General features: G+C 52.6%; 1 protein-coding gene across 4 annotated transcripts in view; it reads left to right on the plus strand.

Annotated features, from left to right (window-relative positions):
• Positions 1 to 2,452: 2,452 nt before the first annotated feature.
• The window catches only part of SYT6 (synaptotagmin 6), a gene marked incomplete at both ends in the record, with an annotated part of 57,483 nt that continues 39,414 nt past the window's right edge, over positions 2,453 to 20,521 (plus strand). For 2 of the 4 annotated variants that reach the window (XM_082673455.1, XM_082673456.1), the window contains 3 exons: positions 2,453 to 2,615; positions 13,195 to 13,543; positions 15,338 to 15,893. In XM_082673455.1, coding sequence (XP_082529581.1) covers positions 2,453 to 2,615; positions 13,195 to 13,543; positions 15,338 to 15,893 — 1,068 coding nt within the window. Of the gene's footprint in view, positions 2,616 to 3,316; positions 3,442 to 13,194; positions 13,544 to 15,337; positions 15,894 to 20,521 lie in introns of those variants that run through there. The other 2 variants (XM_082673457.1, XM_082673458.1) reach the window with 2 other exon arrangements.

Raw genomic sequence — 20,521 nt, forward strand, 5'->3', positions numbered from 1 at the left:
TTGTCTCTTTGTATGTCTCTCTCCTTCTCTGCCTCTCCAGGTGTCTCTGTCTCTTATCTCTATCTCGGTCTCTGTCTCTCTTGTTTCTCTCTCTCATTCACAGGCACACAGTCACTTGCACAATCCAGATTCAATGGTTATTGACTGGGGAGCCCCAGCCCCTTTCCGCAGCCCTGTCAGAGCAGAACCTTTTTCTCCCCGTTAGGATGAGAAATGCCAGGTCCGGAGCTGCTGCCGGGGCACCAGAGACGCTGCAGAACCGCCTGCCGAGTGTGGAGGCAGAATCCTGGAACAATGAGAAATTATCTGTTAATTCTCAGTTCCTACCACCTGCTCTGCTCCGAACAGGCTCCTTTGCCTTCAGTTTAGATGCAAATTCCCCCACTCGTTGTAAAGCAAAATATTGATTTCCCTGCATCAGGGGCCTGGGCCCTTGGAACAGACCTGTGTTTTTTCATTTTCTGCAAAGGCAACACAAGGCGCTTTGTTCTGCAAATTTCCCCGGGAATTTGAGAGGGGGAGGGAGAAATCGCCGCGGAGTGAGAGTTGCCATAAACATGGGCAGAGAGCGGTTCTTCTCCATTTGTTGTTTTACATAAACACAAACCAACCCCCTCGGAAACTGCTAATGAGCGTGTGACAAGGGGCCTCTGAGCTCCAGTCTCTCCCAGCTACTGAGCTCTGCATCGGGTGGTGGAGGGAAAAGTGATGGGGCCTCTGGGCCCCTCAGGTGAGTTCTAAGAGCACTGGGAGGAGAATGGGGACTCCACAGCCTCACCAGTTCTTGGAACAGCAGCTGAGCACCTCCCACAGGAAGGCAGCCTGGATTGCATTGTGTGGCTGGGATCATGCCTACTCAGTCCCTCCTGCCTGAGTTCCTAGCCCTCCCCTGTCGCAAGTTCCTGAAGTCAGGGTGGAAGCTTCGAACCCACCGCAATTGCCCGCCCCACCCCCCATCCCTAACGGGGTGCCCACGCGACGGTCGCACCAACTGGGCCTTCAGCACCACGGACAGAGCTAGGAAGCACATGGGGGAGAGGAAAAACCGCCCAGTTAGGCCACGGTCCTCTTAGGCCTTGGCTTGACCCTCTGTACCCAGGGCATGCCCAGGGCAGTCAAGTGTCGGCTAGCGCGGCTGGTGCAGATGGAGCACGATGGACACCGCCAGGAGCTGGGGCTCCGAATCTCCTGCCTCCGGAACGCGAGTCACCTCCCGAGCCACTTCCAATTAGCGTGTTAATTAGGAGGAAAGACCCTCCTCCTCCATCCGCCACCCAGGTACACACCAGCCCCGTGGCTTCCAGAGGCTCCAGCTAAAGTTTCCTTCCCAGCTCCGGGAAGGCAAAGGGACCTGAGCCTGGGGTTTCAGGTGAACCGCACAGAGGAAGAGGCCCACCCGCCGACCAGCTGATGACGCAAGACTTTTGTGACAGGGCCCCCTCTGGGCCGCGACCCGGTGGCTCTCCACAGACATCCAGGCTGAGTGAGGCGCCTAGGAGCCCCTCAGTCAATCTGCTCCTGGACCTCACGCCACGATTCCTGGAGGGAATTGTTCTGCCCTATCTAGCCTCAATCCTCCCGTTTAGTTTTCGGTCTTCCTGGACCTTGTTACGCTTAATAGCAAGCGTAACATCAGTGGTGTTGCACGGATGCGGAGAGATGGGTCTGGCGGGAACTGAGAGCCCTCTTGAAACACCCCCCATTCCGATTCGCCAGAAACTTTCCCTTCCCGTTGCCATGGAGAGAGACGGCCGCTGCCTCCCGTCGCCATAGCAACGTGCGGGTACCGCGGACCTCAGGATTGCGGGGCTCAGAAAGTCTTTTTGCAGTTCGCATCGCCCCACAGTCTTACGGTTTTCTGTCTTCGAAGCTGCGACTTGGGCCAAGTCTGACTAATTTCTCCCATCAGGAACCTTGGCCAAGGTCCTCCCACCCCCAGCGGGGTCATCCTTCTTTCTGTAATAGGTTTGTCTATTTCGTTTCCGCTTGTGTGGCATGTGGCAATTTACCAAGTGTTTTCACAAACACTATCTTTATATCCCCAGTCAACCCGTGAAACACTCGTAATTATTATACCCCTTATAGAGAGAGGAAAAATTGAGGCTCAGAGAGGCCCAAGGTCACACCAGGCCGTGAATGTGGAGCCAGATCCCAGGCTCTTTTCCGAGTGTTGCACCCTCCAGGATGCAGAACAACCTGGCTCCCCCGCCTTGAACCGCCCGGACTCAGACTGGTCGCTGAGTGTAGAGGGGGCGGCCGTGAGGCGCCAGACTTGCCAGCTGCTGCGGGATGCCACGTGAGGGGCGGAGACCCTGCGGGGAAGTGATTAAAAGCCGAACGGAGCCCGAGGGGGCCGCTGCGGGGAGGGTCTTTTTGGGGACGCCTTGCCCCGCCCCAGTCCGGCCGCGGCGCGGTTTCGGGCGGCTGCTTGGAGGACTGGGGTATCCAGGGCATGAGCGGGGTGTGGGAAACCGGGGAGCCTCGGTGCCAGGCGGCGCTCGCGGTCCTGGCCTCGCTGTGCCGGGCTCGGCCGCCCCCTCTCGGGCTGGACGTGGAGACTTGTCGGAGCTTCGAGCTAGAGCCCCCAGAGCGGAGTCCGAGCGCTGCCGACGCAGGTAACAGAAAAGCCGAGGCCCCCTCCCTTCCTGGATTCTCGCCCTGGCTGTCCCCGCTCCCCAAAGCCCCAACCCCGGGAACCCCGGAACCTAGATGGAGAACTCCGGCGCAGGATTCTGGATTCGGATCCAGCCTCGGCCAGTGCCCTGGCCCATCGCCTGCAGGGCAAGCAGAGAGACGTGAAGGGGACCCGGGAGGGAGAGAATCCCACTGCCCCCTCCTGTGTGACTCTGCGGGACCCCCGCGGAAAGCCGGGCTCCCGGGACGCGGCGCCCCAAGGAGCCTCAGTTTCCCTCCTGTCTCTCTGCTCGCTCTGCGGGCGATCTGCCAGTGGAGGGGTCTATAGAGCGAGCAGGAGACCAGGGACATCCCGGCTGAGGAAGTAACTCGTCTCTTCGGGGGTGTCGACGTCCCTGGGTGCGTCTGTCGGTCTGTCCGTTAGTTTATCTGTTCTCTCGGGGAACGTGGCCCGAGCCCCCTGGGTCTCTCAGGGAGAAACTTGGATCTGCGGCTGGCACGAGGTCTTTGTGTCCGGGTGTCTCCGGCTGCGAGTGGCTTTCTGCGTCTCCGCTGGGGGGCGGGGGGCGGGGTGGGGGAGGGTGTCTCAGCACCCTACCCCCTACCCCCCGCCCCTATAACTTGCTCCCTCGGTCTCTCTCTGACTCACTCGGACTCGGGGCCGGTGCGCGACTGAGCCGGTGCCTCTTGCCGACTTTGCCAAGCGGGCGCCTCCTGCCCGAACGGTGCGGACCCGGCGCCGGACGCAGTCCCAGGCGGCCGCCGAGCCCAGGCGGGAGCCCGCGCCGGTCGAGCTCGCCGGAGCCGGTGAGTCTGGAGCCCGAGCCCCGCAGGGCCCGGGCCCGGCGCACAGCTGCGGTGTCTCCCGGGAGTCGCGACAGCGGGAATGGCGTGTCGCGCCCTGGCGGCCGGAGCCGCGGGTGGGTGGGCAGCTTGGCGGCCGGCCGGTGGCGGGTATTTACCTGCTTCACCGGCGCCGCGCGGCCGCGCTCTCCCGCTACAGCCGGGCTTCTTTGTCCGGATCCCGACGTCTGGAGGGTCCTGGGCGGAAGGGAGTACCGGGTCGCGTTCCCTCTGCGCGGGGAGAGGCTGGGAGCAGTGCGAAGCCTCGAGAGAATGCGGAGTGGGGGTGGGGAGATCCTGCAGGGACCAAGGCGCCGGGGTTCCTTTGGCTCCGCAGACTGCACCCCTCCTTGTACCCCGGCCCTGACCCCAGTGGCACTGGGCCTAGAGATACGCTGGGGTCGCCCCGCGGCTGCGCACCACCCGCGCGGGAAAACGAGGAGGGGGCCTCGAGAGGCGGGAATTTCGTCTCCACACGCTTCTCCTGGGACCGGAAGCCGCGGTTCTTGGAGGGAGGTACAGGTGGGGTAAGCTCCCCAGAGGCCGCAGGTTCCAGGGCCCTGTTTTCACTTGAGGTTAGAGATCGGAGATACAGATAGGTCCTAGGTTAGGAACAGTGCCGCTGGGGGATGGGGGAGAGAGAAGAGGGTGGTGGGCCAGGGGAGGCTTGTGTGCGTGAGGTGGAGCTCTGTCCAGCATCGGGGCGCGTGGAGCCCACCTCGGCCCTGTGTAGGTTGTAGGGGGCGCTGCTCCCTCTCTCTCTCTCTCCCCGGCCCTGGCAATGTTTAATCAATGGGTCGATTACTGCAGCAGAAGGGACTGAGGTTAGACATGCAGAAGAACTTTTAGAGGGTGGTACAGTGATGGAGGTTGAAGAGGTTGATTCTTCTTGAAGAATCTCTGAGCAAATTAGGCCCAGCAAGTATTATCAGACTTTGGTTCTCCGTGCCCTCACCATCTACACCACCCAGCTCCCTATATCCAACAGACACACAATTTTCCCCAAGTCAGGGTGTCTCTTCCTTCCTGCCTCCCCAGCTCCTTCCATCCTTTCCTCCAGTGATCCATCTCCAGTGGGGCCCTTAATGCTGGTTCTGACCCCTCCGATCCTAAAGGGGCTAATTCAAGGTGAGAACTCACCTGTCGAGTTCCGTCGGGTATGGAGGCTCTTTCTCCTGTCTGTTTAGGGCAGAAATGCTAAGAGTGGGGGGGGGGGCGGCTGGCATATGTGTGTAGCACATCCTGATACAGGGAGGCACTGGTGTTCTGACTCCAGAGGGACACCCCATAGTCTGGAATGACAGGTACCTGGGTGGCCAGGCTGCGGGTGAGAGAAGGCTGAGGGGTGAGAGCCAGCAGGCCCAGATGAATCAGTATGCCTTTCCTGCAGGCTGCTTCAGAAAGCGAGGTTGAGTTGTCAGCCTTGGGGAACTTTAACTTTGGCTGCTGAATCACAAGTCTCAGTAAGCCCTGGGGCCAAGCTGGGGCGGGGGAGGGCTGAAAGGGATGGGGAAGGCCGAAGGACACCCTTGATCAAAGCAGAAGAAAGAAAATGGTTGAGTGTGGCTTTGGGATCTTGGGGGTTTAGGGGAGCATGGCGTCTGGGGAGATGCTGTGGTATTCGGGACCAGGGCCCGCAGGTATCACATCTCGCAGCCTACTCCCTGCATCCCAGAGCCACTGTCTGGGTCCAGATTCTCCAGTCAGAGAAACGCTGCATCTTTTCATTTGCAGTTGTATGAAAAATGCAAGTGGCAAGAGCATGCCCAGTTCCCTTTACCATTGTATGTTTTCCCCTGCCTTCACTCCTTCTCTAAGTCTCTAGCTCATGGGATTTCTAGTAACACCCTGAGATTCAACAACAGAGATTCAGACTCTGTTATCATTTACTGGGACACTCCTATATGCTAACGTCTGTGCTAGGAACTGCACAGGAAATCTCAATCAGACCCTGACTGGGAAACATCTCTACACAAACTGTCCAAGCTGAAAGCAAGTCCCATCTTTTTTTTATTAAAAAAAAAACTCTAAAGGTAAAGGGTCTGCCCTCCTTCTTAATATCCACCCCCACAACCCCACCCCAGGGGAAACTGGCAGGCAGTTCGTCACCTTTCTTTATGTCATTTGCCTTATGGAGGTGAATAAACTTTTTCCATGAGCCAAGTTGCAGAGAGTTAAGTGTGGGTAGCATGGGTTCTGCGTTGTATGGTTCTCAAGGTAGTGAGCAGAAGTACAGAGTTGTTCCAGAAAATGCAGGAATCTGTTGAGAGAGCCTGAGCTGCCCTGCCCCTCCCAGACTGGTAGGCAGGAATGGTTATTCTCCGGCTTACCTATGGCCATGAGATGCATGTGATGTTTGTTCACTTTTCTAATGACTATGGAGATGTTCTGTGATTCAGCCACCTGGCTTTAAAGTTGGCCTTTTGCAGCACAGGTATTTTTCCTGCTTGTGATGCCAAATTAAATGCACAGCATTTCATCAGAATACAAAAGTCCTGTTTCTATAACTGAGTGAGTCACTCCCTCACTCCTTGATGGAAGGAAGGAATTCTGCAGATTTCGCCTTCTTTGGGGAAAGGTGCAATCCACAATCCTTTAGAACCCATGGTGATGCTATTCGGACACTACGGTGTGTCTTGGGCTTTACAATTCTAGAACCAGGGTCCAGTATCTAGGGGTTGTAGAGCCCTTGGATGTACAGGTCTAGAAGTTCTCTTCTCTCTGTGTGGAAACTTCAAGAGTGGGGATGGTAGATCCAGAATGCTGCATCCCTCCAAGCTCTGTACAAAAGATGTGTTCTCTTCTAACTGTCCTAATGTTACTCTGTCCTCCCTGTCCATAGAGTTGGGATATGATGTATGACTGAAAATAAGGAGGAGTAAGACTGAGGCATGTGGATCAGGCCAGGTTTCCTTGGTCTCTGTAGGGCTGTCTGGAGCGGGGCACAGCAGGCTAAGAGAAAGTCCTGACCCAGCTAAGTGGCACCCCTGCTGGTCCAGCTTAGGAAAAGAAGCCTCTAAAAATGGAAGGACTCAGCCACACTTGAACTGAAGGCAGAGGGGCTGAAAGTAGAAGTGAGCAGGGCATCCAGCCCTGAATGCTCCAGGTGTCTGACACTACCTCATCCCTCCCTTCTCTCTGTGCGGGGCGCTGAACTGTTTTTCTCGCTCCACCCAGGCAGAGGACCCAGGCAGACCTCTCTTCTCACTAGTTGCAGGTATAAACAGGGAGAGGGGAGTAGAGGGAAAAGAATGAAGCTTTCTGTCTGCCTCTCCCCCCATCACCCCAGGCTTGATTGCCCCATTCAGAGGGGCTGCATGCCCTGACCAATCAGGCAGAAAGGCACAGTTATACCATCTGCCAAAATACTAATAATTGCTAAATTAACGCCAATGCTCTGTTAGCTCTAACACTCCACATTAGTCTCTGATTTATCCCTGAATCCCCTAATGATGGTGGAAACAGGCTCCCGGTCATAAAGCTTGGTGCGGCCGTAATTAACCCAGCATTGTCTCTCCTCATCACAGCTTTTCCAAGAGCATTAATTCCTTCTCTGTCTGGACTCTGCTAATTATCCCCATTGGTAGTTCGGCCTGGATCTCGGAAAGGAAGCCAAGGCTTTCTGCTCCCCCCCCCCCAACCCTACATTTTAATTATACTACGTTCTCCTAATACATTTACAAGCCACAGCAGAGCTTATTATTAATGGAGAACGTCTGTGAGCCTCAGAACAGAATAGCCGCTGTTGCCCCAACACATACACACACGCTCAGGTATTTCTCAGGTACATCTCTGAATGGGACTTTTCCAGGGGCCATTGGTTATTTGCCTGGTGGCTGTAGTGTCTGCATCTTCCAGGGAAGGAGAAAGAAATGGAGGATGGGGAGGCTGGTCATAATCCTAGTCCCCGGGGCTCTGCCCCGGTTCAGAGGGTCAGGCCAAAAAGTAGATTATGCAACCCACCCTCTCCTGATTATAGTGAAGAAATACCTCTCTAGCTTCTCTGCCCAGGCTTCTCCTCTGTAGTTCTTCAGCTCAGCCTTCAGACCCCTCAAGGGCCTGGCTCAGGAACCTGGGCTTTGGCATCAGAAAGTCCGGGTTCAAATACCAGCTCTTCCACTTAACTGAGGTACACTTGAACAAGTTATTTTGTTAACATCTCTAAACGTAGTTAATTTATCTTTGAGAGGTGAATTTCTTAGGGAGGATGTGAAGGTTAAATGAGATCACTGAGGGCCACAGTGCTTACCATGTAGAAATAAATAACAAATACTATTACTAGTATTAGCAGTAATGTTTCTGCCCAGAGTCTTTTCCCTTCCCAGACTACCCGCTGCTCCTTCCAGGCTTTAGGGCCTCTGAGTTTCTTGCTGGTTGGTCTCTGGGTTGTGCTGGTCTATCTCTCCATCTGTGTCTGAATGGCAGCTCCTTGGCCAAGGCAGCTCCTGCTCTGCAGAGCCTGGCATTGCCCGTTTCCGAGGGTCCATCAGCAGCCCCAGACCCTGAAGCCAGCCTTCTCCAGCTTTGAGGGGAGCAGGGAAAATGGTCCTTTCTTTTCACTTCCTCTCCCCAGTTTATCTTTTCAATTACAATCTGTTAGCGAGAATGTCTGTTACTATTACAAAATGGATCTTCCTGACATGGAGGCCCATTAGAAAAATGGAAACAATAGCAAGCGATGAGGACTGCTGATAAATCCTAACACTGTGGGTGGAGAGAAGAGGAGGGGGCACCGGGGCACCAGGGCTCTGTCTCTGGAGAAAGAAGTGTCATTGGGGTGATAAGAAAGCCCTGGGTTGCTAATTAATAGCTTGCCATTTTCCAGAAAGAGAGGGAGGCCATGAGCCATCACCCCTGTCAGACAATCTCACTTAAGGTGACAAGCAGGTCCTGCCTTGATGGCATTCAGGGGACCTTAACTTCCCAGGAAAGAAGGAGCCTGAGGTCTCTCAGGTGCTTTGCCCTCTGGTCCTGGGTCCCCTTCCCTGCCTCAGATGGCCAAGCTTTGGGTCCCTCCTGTACCCAGTAAACTATTATCCTCCACCAGACAAACAAACAACAGACAAACACAAACAAAACAAAACAGGAAGAAGTAATAGCAGCTTACTTTTTGGGAGCATTCACCATATATTGGGCACTGTGCTCAAAGCCTTAGTTTATTTAATATTCACAATGATTCTGTGAAGTAGGGATAATTAGAATCCCCATTAAATAAAAGAGGAGACCAATGTTTGGAGAAGTTAAGTAACTTGCTCAAGGTCACGCAATTAGAAATGTGGGCGGGTGTGCTCTGTGGTCATTCTGGCACTGGTGCTCAGCTGAGATGTCTGCCTGGTGTCTGAGCACCCAGTGATGCCCACTTCCCCAGCCCAGGCCAGAAGCCACGTGCCCTGCACAGCGCCAGGTCACTGGGTGTGTTTCTGAAGCCGAATTCCACAGCTATTCGCTCTCCCAGAGGCTGCTGGGTGACTGGCCAACAGGGTTTCCCAAACCAGGGACCCATGGAATACTGGTCTCCTCTGATACCTCCATGAAGATGTTTTGCACCTAATACTGAGTAATGGACTTCTTTCCCCCAGTTTCCAAGAAGACTTTGCAAAAGCGGAGCATGTTCTCGGTTGAACATTTTTCTTCCATGAATTTCTTCTCATTGCTTTGGAGCTTGCTCCTGTTCACCAGCTGGCTGGTGACAGTAATGACAAAACAACTGAACAAGTAGCAAGCAAATGAGTGTTGACAGAAAAACTTGGAGATGTGAGATCTTTGATATATTATGTATTATGCCTTGAGATACAGAGACACCTAGCTATATATGAAATAGTTATATTATTTCTACTAGTAAGGCGGTTCCTAGTTTGTAATGATAAAGTTAAAGCTACCTCTGTTTATTAGTGTTCATGGTTTGCACGTGTTCTGCCCACTAAACAAATTTCAGAACTAGGAGATGTCCAAAATCATATTGGGCAGAGCTAGATAATTCTAATAAAAATAGCAAATATTTATGATATGGCTTACTACATTCTAGGCACTGTCCTGAGCAATTTTGATGCACTTGATCTCGTTTAAATCTCACGATGACCCTATGAGGTAGATACTATTACTGTACCCATTTTACAGATGAGGAAACAGAGGCTGGGAGAGATTAAAACCAGTAGAGATGGACATTGAATGAGCCCAGTCTGACTTTAGAGCAGTGCTTCTTTCTCTCCAGCCTGAAGGGGAAATAAAGAAGGAAAAAGGCAGGGAGGAAGAATACAAATAAATATGAAGAGCACTGGGTCAGGACTCAACAGGTGGCTGGATTGCCCGTCAAAATTCTATCTGCCTCATAAGGTTGAGGTTCAAACAAGACATGAGTGGAAAGAAGGCTTTGAAGGCTGCTATGCACCTGTGATTTACTAGAGGGCAACACATCCTGGTGGGCTGGTCCCAGCAGGCCTAGGGTAGGAAGGCACATATCTTAGGTCATCTGGGCCTTTGGACAGCCCTTGGGCCATTATGTACCTTCAGCCAGGCTACACGGGCTGGCTGAGTTCAAGGCCACATGTAGTGATTTTAAAGGGGCTAAATCCTATACAATCATACCCATCCTGGCCTAATTCTGGTCTTACCAGCCTTGCTCACCACCTTGTTCCCCTGTGTGGGTGAACCCACTCAGCATCAGGACCTAATTCTCCTTGCACTGCCTGCCTGCGAGATATCCCGGAAGAAGATCCTCCAGGCAGAGGAAGGGCCTCCTGGTCTTACATAACCAGTATCGAGCGCGGGGTGCCAATTCCCAATAATCCATACCTCTGCCTTCCCTAATCACATCTCCGAGGGAATAACAGCCAGGGCGGGGGTCACGTGGAGACGCATTCAAAATAGCAACCACACGGAGGAAAAATTGATTCCTCCACCTCTCTTTTCATTTATGAATTCAGTTTTTTTGTCAGGCTGAACATTTAAATGCACTCTCCGCTCTCTGGATTTCCCCCATTCTCCCCCTTTCTCATTAAAATTCTAATTATTACCAGAGCAAGCAAGATGTATGATCAAAGGAAAGCAAAACCCTAGAAATACCTTTTGTTTTAAGGTGACCCATATTGCAGAGACTGCACCCGGAACAGCTGTAACAGAGAACAGATGTGGAGGGCCCAGAGATGGCCAGATGCTTAGAATAAGGGCACCCATACCTGTGGTAGCGTTCCTGGTGAACCCCAAGGGGATCCAGGCCTAAAACACAGTCTTCAAACCATTTAGATCATGAACTCATAACAGCAAAAATTATTTTGATTTAATACCTCCAATATGTGTTTTTTGTTCCCACGTTCTATACACACGTACAGAGGGGGTATTGTAGAGCTGAAGTGTCTGGGTTGTATCTCAGTCCAAACACTTACCAGCTGTGTGACCCTGAGCAATCTAGTTAACCCTCTGTGCCTCAGTTTTCTCATCTGCAAAGTGAGGATAATAATCTTTACGTATTTCACTGGAGAGTATTAAATGAGTGAATACATAAAAAGCGCTCTGTACCTTGGACATAGTAATGTTCAATAACTTGACTAAATCCAACAATAAAATGGTATCATTCCTATTACTGTCAACCTGTGTATTACAATTTTGCTTTCTTATTTTTAAGATAATAAATAAAAATAAATATTTATTTATTATAATAAATAAATATTAAGCAATCTGATATTTTTTCTCTTGTGCTCCCAGGATGCATGCACACCATAATTGCAGATCTTCAGTCTAGAAGTTAAATAGGAGTCAGTTTTCCTGGTCCCTGGCGGTCTCTGGTGGACTAACCTCAGTTCCTATATTGGGGAAAGACTCTGCTGTCTCCATGCAGGGACCTGGGGGCTGGAGTAGGTTGCTAAGGACTTGAGGATCCTGTGCTCTCATCCCTTATTCCTGAAGGTGGTAGCTGGTCAAGGCCAGTACCCTCCAACCAGGGAGCTGGGAGGCAGTGCTAACTCCCCAGAGAGGGTGGCTGATGTTCTGGCCTCCTTCTCAGGTGCCTTTGGATGGCGGACAGCTTTCACGGGGGCCCATGTGCCGTGAGAGTACTCTTGATCCCCCAAAGAGGGACTGGGCATCTCTATACTCCCAGTCTAGCTTAGCACCTGGAACATGGCAAGTGCTCAGTAAATGTTGGCTGAGAGATAATGACAGCTGTTTTATGTGCCATTGATTGACTCATTCATTCTCATGTGTCAGTTTCTATGCTGAGCCCTGAGTCAGACAAATATAAAAAACACAGGGCTATAGTAGCCTATAGTTTAATCAGGGACAAAGAGTCTGGGACAGTGGAATGAGCCCCAGGCTGGGCAGTGGACATCTGGACCCTGGTCCAGGCTCTGTGTCTGACCTGTGACCCCAGGCAAGTCCCTTCTCTGGACCACTGCTCCCATCTGCAAAAGCACAGCCTCACTTGTAGGGTCATTTCTCATCTTAAATCCCAAGCTTCTTAAGGCATGGGGACAGGATAATCCAGAGACTACAAACTCACAGGCCTGCAGGGGCCAGGCAGGTAACAGGGAGAGCAGCTGGTGAGCATGCAGCCTTCCGAAGGGCATCGCCAGTTCCCACCATGCGGGAGCATAGGTCCAGTTAGCAAGTCCTCAGGCCTTTTCCAGAGAAGCCAGAAATCTGGTGTGATGATGATGATAGTGATGACGGAATTGCTCAATGTTTCAATCATCATGTAAGCCAGGCGAGCCTCCTCTGCTGGCTTGTCTACAAGTGACCTTTGTGCAAACCCATCATTGGTTCAAGGCCTCTGACATCTCAGAGTAAGAAGAGGCCTTGGGCTCAAAGTTTCATTCCTAAAGATGGGGTGGGAAGCCTGCTTACGAATTTCTCCCAGAGGGAGGCATCCTTCACAGTTCTCCTGGGGTATTGGGCATCCTACTGGGGGCAGAGGTGGGCTGGGTGTGGGACAGTGAATGCCTGCCTCTGAACGAATCGCGACATTCAGTTTTACAGCAAAGCTCTCACATAGCCACAGGAATGGGGGGAAAGGACAGCTATCGGAATCATCTGTATTTAGCTTTGAAGTCAACTGTGTGGATCAGATTCCGACTTAATACAAGTATTTATTGAGCCTACTGTGTGCAGAGTTCCGGGAGTACGGCAGAAGCATTAGACCTAATCCCCCTCCTCGAGGAGATTATGCCCCATCTCATTCACTTCAAGTCAACCTACTAACTATACATCAGCTCCTGCTGTGGGCTTGGCAGGCGCCGGGTAAGGGAAGGGAATGAGGGTCCCCGAGGCCCCACAGCCTGTGGAGGAAGAGAGCTGTCTGCAAAACCAACCCTGCTGTAAATCTGGCCATAGTAACAGCTCTAATAGAAATTCAAACAGCATCCAAATGTGACTGCTTCACGAATTTGCACATTTGCTTAGGCTGCTATTTAAATTACGTTCCCTTCCCCATACACGTGCCCACGGGGAGGGGAGGCAACCCAGGTGCTCCCCAAGCTGGCGGTGGGGGGAGGGGCAAAGCTGGAGAAATCAGACTGAGGTGAACCCGAGGCTGCAGATATTTCACAAGGTGGATACGGAGCATCAGCCCTACAACCATCCCTCCTCTACCTGGGCAGCCTTCTCATGACCACTCTTCTCTCTTCTTCCGTCTCTGTCCCTTCTGTGTGGCCCCTCTTTGAACACCCTTCCCTGCTTCTCCCCTCCTGTGTCTGTCCCTGTCGCTCCCCGCCTGGCTGAGGGCAGGCACCTCTGTCAGCCTCCTCACAGTGGTAGTTATTGTGTGTGGCGTGGCCCTGGTGGCAGTTTTTCTCTTTCTCTTTTGGAAGCTGTGCTGGATGCCCTGGAGGAACAAGGAGGCCTCCAGCCCCTCCTCTGCTAACCCCTCCCCGGAGGCCCTCCAGAGCCCCAGCTCCAGAGGCAACATGGCGGACAAGCTGAAAGACCCCAACACCCTGGGCTTCCTAGAGGCAGCCGTGAAGATCAGCCACACGTCCCCAGATATCCCTGCCGAGGTGCAGAGGTCGGTCAAAGAGCACATCATGCGTCACACACGGCTGCAGCGACAGACCACAGAGCCAGCGTCATCCACCAGGTGAGGGGTGGACCCCTCCCTTCCCTACCTCCACATTCCTGGATCCAATACATTAATGAGATTCCAGCCTGTGAGGATCAGAGACCAGAAATAATCATGTGCATATTCTGGTTGGAGAATATGTCCGATGATGTGCTCCTTGGTGGGTGGTCAACTCGGAGGTGGGCGCCAGGAGAGGGGAACCTTTGAGGTGGGGTGCTGTGCAGGTGGTAAGCCCTGGGATGTGTGTGGGTGCGAGGTGTTGGCTTATCCGGAGGGAAGGAAAGACTTCAGGCTGAGGGAAGAGAATATGCAAAGGCGCAGAGGCAGAGAAGTTCATGATGTGTCTATGTCAATACAGCCTCCTAGATGGAGGCTGCAGTGCGTGGGAGATAAAGCAAGAGATTCCTAACACTTTGAGAATGAGGATAGCTTTTGACAGCGTTCCCCGTATGACAGCAATTGTATACATGGCATTCTTTAACTGAAAAAACAAAATGACAACAAAAAACAACCACCACATAATGACAAAAACCTACTCCAAATTCAGAAACACTTTTCAATGATGTGGTACGTGCAGGTATAAGGCATTGTATTTGTTAAAAACTTGGGGCAATGCAAGAGGGAAGAGATATGGGAACATATGTATATGTATAACTGATTCACTTTGTTATAAAGCAGAAACTAACACACCGTTGTAAAGCAATTATACCCCAATAAAGATGTTAAAAAAAAAACAAAAAAAAACTTGGGGCTCTTGTGGATTCCTGGGTCCAGGCCCCCAGGGGACCAGCCAAAGGGAAGCAGGCCTGGTCTTCAGATTGAAAGCCAGAAATGATGAAAGTGCTGGGTCACGTTTACAGTGTTTGTTGTTTGACCTCAGGCAAGTTGCTCACCTTTCCTGAGCCTCACTTTTCCCAACTGTAAAATAGGGCTAATGACTCTCATAAGGGTATCCATGAGGAGCCAGTGAAAGAATCCATGTGATAATAAGAGCTTAGTATAGGGCTTCCCTGGTGGCACAGTGGTTGAGAGTCCACCTGCCGATGCAGGGGACACGGGTTCGTGCCCCGGTCCGGGAGGATCCCACATGCCGCGGAGCGGCTGGGCCCATGAGCCATGGCCGCTGAGCTTGCGCGTCCGGAGCCTGTGCTCCGCAACGGGAGAGGCCACAACAGTGAGAGGCCCGCGTACCGGGGGGGAAGAGCTTAGTATATGCCTGGCCCTGTTCTAAGCACTTCATTGTATTTATTCATTTCACCCCCACAGCATCCTATGCAATTACTACTTTTATTATCCTCATTTTATAACACAGAGAGGTTAAATAACTTGCCCCAGATCATACAGCTAGAATGTGGCAGAGCCGAAATGAACCTATGCAGTCTGACTCCAAAGCACAATAAATGTTAACTATGGTGGTGGGGATGGTAGTGGTGGGGATGAAGGAATGCCACGTGGAGGGTGGGAAAGGATGGTCCTTCTCAGTCGGGGAGTTTATGGTTTAATGGGGGAACCAGAGTCATGCCTACCAGGAAAGAAACCTAGAAAGCAGATAGCAGAAAAGCAGGAAAAATGATAATGATCACAATGGCTAACACTTACTGAAGCTTGTTATGTACCAGGCTCCATTCCAACTACTTTTCATATACTAAGTCACGCACACCGAGTGTGTGCAGAGGGAAAGGGGGTCAACTGGCAGGAGGAAAAGGGGGCCTCACAAGGGGTAGGATGAGCCAGGGCCCCGAGCCATGCCTGCCGGCATTCCCCCACTCCTTCCCCCACCTCACTCTCTCACCCCCTCCTGCCCTCCGCCAGGCACACGTCCTTCAAGCGCCACCTGCCACGGCAGATGCACGTCTCCAGCGTGGACTACGGCAATGAGCTGCCCCCTGCGGCGGAGCAGCCCACCAGCATTGGCCGCATCAAGCCCGAGCTCTACAAGCAGAAGTCAGTGGAGGGGGACGACGCCAAAACCGAGGCCAAGACCTGTGGGAAGATCAACTTCAGCCTGCGCTACGACTACGAGAACGAGACCTTGATCGTGCGCATCCTGAAGGCCTTCGACCTCCCCGCCAAGGACTTCTGTGGCAGCTCTGACCCTTACGTCAAGATCTACCTCTTGCCTGATCGCAAATGCAAGCTGCAGACACGGGTGCACCGCAAGACCCTGAACCCCACCTTCGATGAGAACTTTCACTTCCCCGTGCCCTATGAGGAGCTGGCTGACCGCAAGCTGCATCTCAGTGTCTTCGACTTTGACCGCTTCTCCCGCCATGACATGATCGGGGAGGTCATCCTGGACAACCTCTTTGAGGCCTCTGACCTGTCCCAGGAAACCTCCATCTGGAAGGACATCCAGTACGCAACCAGTGTGAGTACCGCCCTGCTCCCTGGGCTTCTTGAGGACTTGCAGTCCTGGATTTGACTGGGATGTGTCCCGCATCCTCCTCACCCCTAGAGACGAATGGGCCTCTGCCCTTCAGGGTACGAAGGGGACTCTGACTAATAGCCCAGCCCACTCTGGGGAAGTCCTTGCCCTGGGGCCCACGTTGTGGGGGTGGGGGGGGCAGGGAGCAGAGCCCCCATGTGGGTGGGAAGGGAAGGGAACATATCTATGGCTTCTGATCGCATGTTCTGAAGTGGTTCTCTCTACCTGCCAGGCCTCAGGTCTACCACCTATAAAATGATATATGTCTTTAATCATGGGTAAGGATCGGGCCAGGCCCGTAGCCTGACTCAGACAGCAGTGCGAGCCAAGGGCCTCGGTGTGTGCTGGAAGCCCGGCACGAGCAATCAGGAACAGGCTGTATTAATTGGGATAAACCAGGTTATGCCGTAGCCACAAACCATCCTAGGATTTGGTAGCTTAACGTAGCCAAAGTTTAGTTCTCATTCATGTTACATGTGCTTTGCAGCTTGGCCGTTCTTCCTTGTTACTTAGGGACCCAAGTCAACAGAGGCTCCGTTTTGACCTGTGCCCCTATAGTTACCACCTGAGGAGGAAGAAGATGTGGCAAATCATGTGCTCGTTCTTAAAGCCTCCATGCAGAAGTGGCACATGTCACTTTCACTCATATTTCATTAGCCAAAGCAAGACACATGCAACTCCTACTATCAAGGGGGCCGGGCAAAGCAATCCTACCACGTGTCCAGAAGGGGGACTGGAAGTACTTAACGACAGCACTAGTGACTACCATGCAGCAGAGCCCCTGCTCTTAGGCCCTGCCTGCCTGGGCCAGTCCGGGAGTTGGAGCGGGGCGGGGGGCGGGGCTTGAAGGGAGACCTGGCTAATCCACACATGCGGGAAGGGGATGCTTGCCTGTTCATGATCAACTGGAATTAACCATGACGGTGTCAAGGAGCTGGGGCTCAAGTTGGCTTTTAAGAGGGAGGACAGGTTTGGCACAGAGAGTTAAGAGGGCATCTCCAGAGCCCTTTGGTCCAGTGTAGACAGTGTTCTCCAGTCCCTTGGTTGGCTGTTGAGGAAGCTGTGTAATTGCATCCCACAGATGTAGGTGGCATGCCTCTCTCTAAGCCCAGCCAGACAGCTGAGAGCCCTGCAGGGGTGTTGCCACCAAACACCAATGGCCTTGTGTCTCGTGTCTTGAACTCTAACTGATTGAGTGTCTCCTGGGATATTTCTTGCACTATTTCCCTGAGTGCAGACCCTCCCTTTGGACAATCAATACTCAATATCTATGGGCTGAACTTGTAAGGAGAGAGGCTGGGAGAATCAGCCCCACTCTGGTGGGAAAAGGATAAGAATCGATTTGTTCAAAGAGAGAAAGCTTGGTGGGCTCCGTTTCTGCTCCAGAGAAGGTCTCTGGGACAGCCCATTCTCCTAGCTGCTGCTGACTTTGACCAGCCCTGTCCGATGTCTCACTGCCTCCCCTACTTTTGCTCTCCCGAAATGTCATCCGCAAGAACAGCACAAGCAGCGGGGCCGGCAGACAGGGCGGGCAGACGGGGCGGGCTGGAACAGCAGCTGTGTGCCCGCCTGAAGCCCAAGAGCTCCGCTTTATAAATCACTCTGAAGTTTACATCTGGTGCAGCTCTTCCCTTGTGGGCTCGTAAGGCAGCAGCTTCATTATCGTGACTATACGGGTAGAGAAAAGCGGCTCAGTCCCCCCCATACTGAGGCTGAGGCCCAAGTGCTCAGAGAGAGGTAGGTGTGAGGGCCAGGGGCTGTGGGAAGCAAGGCTCAACTCAGCCCTCTGAAGAGCCTCCCTTCTCCTCTCCAGAGGCCTCCCTTTCCTGTAACTTGAGCTCCAGGCACGATGAAAGCCCTAGTCCTGGAGCGTGCGGTCCGTGCCCAAGGGTGCCCCTCCCCTGAATGCTAACTTCCTACATCCTAGAATTCCGTGGCTGTCCCTGCACTCATCCCACACCCCTTCCTCAGCCCAGCTTCAGAAAAAGGCAGGTCGTCCAAAAGGAGCTGGACAAATCATTGCCACCCTCATCATCCTCAGTCAGTACCACTCTAATCCTCCATCTCTTTCTAAGCAGGACTGTGCCAGGAACTCGGGAGCAAGGGGGGCTGGGACAGAAGACAGCCTCTTTGAGCCGCGGAACTTTAATGCAGTAGCTAGTGATGCAAAGTAGCAAATACTGTGAGGCTGTAAGATCTGAGAGTTAGGACAGCCAGGGAAGGTTTCCTGGGTGGGGAAGGAGAATTCAGGTGGGTAGGGAGGGACTGGTATATATAACTTGATAGTCAAAAGCAGGAGGAGTCTGGGCCCAGGAGTTTCTGGAGCAGAAGATCGGGTCATTTGCTCACACTCTCTGTCTTGCTCGCAGTTTGTCTGCACTGAATGTTCTGCGTGGTGAGGCCCCTGGGGCCCTCCCATCCACAGCCTCTCCAGCAGGCCAGCTCTCAGGGGTGGGCTCTTTATCCTGGGGGGTGAGGAATCAGACAAAGGAAAGGAAAAGGTAATAAAAGGCTGGTGCTTTTACCTGGGCTTACTCTAAAATTGGAATTATTTTGAGGCCAGAGAGGCCCAAGCCCTAGTAACGGGCAATGATTGAGCACTCAGTGTACGTGAAATCCTGCAGCCAGCATCGTGGGGCGCGGTGCACATGAGCACAGCCGGCTCCCATCTTTCCTGCATGCCAGATTCCTGCCAGATTTCATTCCTAGAGCTGCATTTTGGCCCCCAGCTCCTCCGGCCTGCAGGCTTGTCGCTGAACACGTCCAGCATTTCTGCCTCTTGCCTTTGCTCCCAAGGTTTTCTCTGGCAGACAGGCTTTTCCCCCACCTCTCTGCGTGGCCCAAACCAATCCACCTTTCAAAGCTTCCCTGAAGCCCTTCCGCTCTCACAGCAATCACTCCTCTGGATTTATTTTCTGGGTCCCTCATTTATACACTGAGTCATCTTATGCCTTGCAGAGTCCCCAGTGGCTCAGGAATGGCTTGTGTCCCACATTTGACTGTCTCTTGTATTCTCCCTCAGGGCTGAGTGTGTCATTTTATGCAAACGTAAGAACTCAGCAGTTCTTGTTGAATGACAGATGGCTTAGTTAATTCAAACAAAACTATGTGTTGGTGCACAAGGAAAGGATTATTAAAGAAGAAATGGAATTTGGGTGCAGTTAACCTGGGAAGGCTTCCTGGAGGAGAAAGTCAAGTAGTATTTTGAAAGTGAGTAGAGCCAGGCGTGGTGGGGAGAGACCTGGGCTGTGCATTCCTACAGAGAGATGGTTTGGGTAGATGGTTTATGTCTGGAGTAGCAAAGAGATTAACCAGCCTGGACTGAAGTAGAGGGTCAGGGACCCACAGTCTGGACTGAAGTGGAAGGTCAGTGACCAAGAGTCTGGGTAGAAGGAGAGGCCCTGTGAGAAGTGGGTTCGGGAGGCTGCTCTGATGTCACAGGAGTCCATGAATGCTGCTGCCCTGGTACTCCTCACACTTGTATGGGAGAATCAGGTGCGGCCCTGGCAGGTGGAACCAGACAGGTTCCTTGTTTTGGCCCCCGCCCCAGTGCCCAAGGTGGTCTGAAGTAGCAAAGCCTGGAGCATTTGTGCTGTTTTCTTACAACTACTGAACATGGAGCTTCAAGGCTCGTGAAGGGGAGGTGTTCATCTGGGGAGGCTGGCCCTTCGTTAATTGCAAATCTTCAGCCCCAAGGGCCGCTCCCCCCAGCATCCCCAGGTTGTTCTGGATGGAAGCCTAGGCTGTCATGGAGCTAACATACACCCCACCAGAGGGTGAGCAACAGGCAAACAAGATGTGCTAGCACAGTCAGAGGTCTCTGCTGTTCCCTGGAATCCAGAAGCTCAGGCATGGGCAGGTCTGCCACTGAGGCTTCCACCTCCTGCCTGGCTTGACTAAGGTCCTCTGCTGGTCTCCTGGGCATTCCCCGTGGTCTGTCATTTTCTCTCCACACACAACTTCGATTGGCTGAAATCATTCTGTTCTTCCCTTCCCCCCTCTCCAGCCCCCAGTCTCATTATTTCTATATGAAGCTGTAGATTTATCATTAAAATAGAGCCGCCATCACCAGGGTTTGGTAACATCTCTGTATTCTTGTAGTTATTGTTACAGAGGCCTCAGACCCCAGTGCACACAGGTATTCCTGTTGCCATCCCAGCTCCTTCATGGAGGCTGTCATTGGGGCCATAAACATGTGTTGTGCTTGGTGGCATTGATGGACTCGGCCAACTTCCTGCCTTACCAGGTCCCCACCAGGTCAGAATGAGTGTGTGTGTGTGTGTGTGTACAGGTATGTGTGTGTTTTGGGGGTGATGGAGTACTCTGTATAATTCCAGGGAGCCTGGACTCGGAGTCTGCAGAGAGGAGGGGGGGCCTTATGTGGTAGAACAGTCTCTTTTCTAGCCTGGGAACGAGCAGAGTTGTGTACAAAGAGCTCAGGCTTTGATACCAGACAAACCTGTGTTGCATTCTAGCTTCTGCGCTTTCTAGCTTTGAGACCTTGGGGACATTGTCTAAACCATGCCTCAGTTTCTACATCAGTAAAATGGGGATAATGATGGCACATACCT

The sequence above is a fragment of the Grampus griseus genome (genome assembly GCF_964374135.1).
Source record: "Grampus griseus genome assembly, chromosome: 1".
In the NCBI taxonomy this organism is placed as follows: Eukaryota; Metazoa; Chordata; class Mammalia; order Artiodactyla; family Delphinidae; genus Grampus; species Grampus griseus.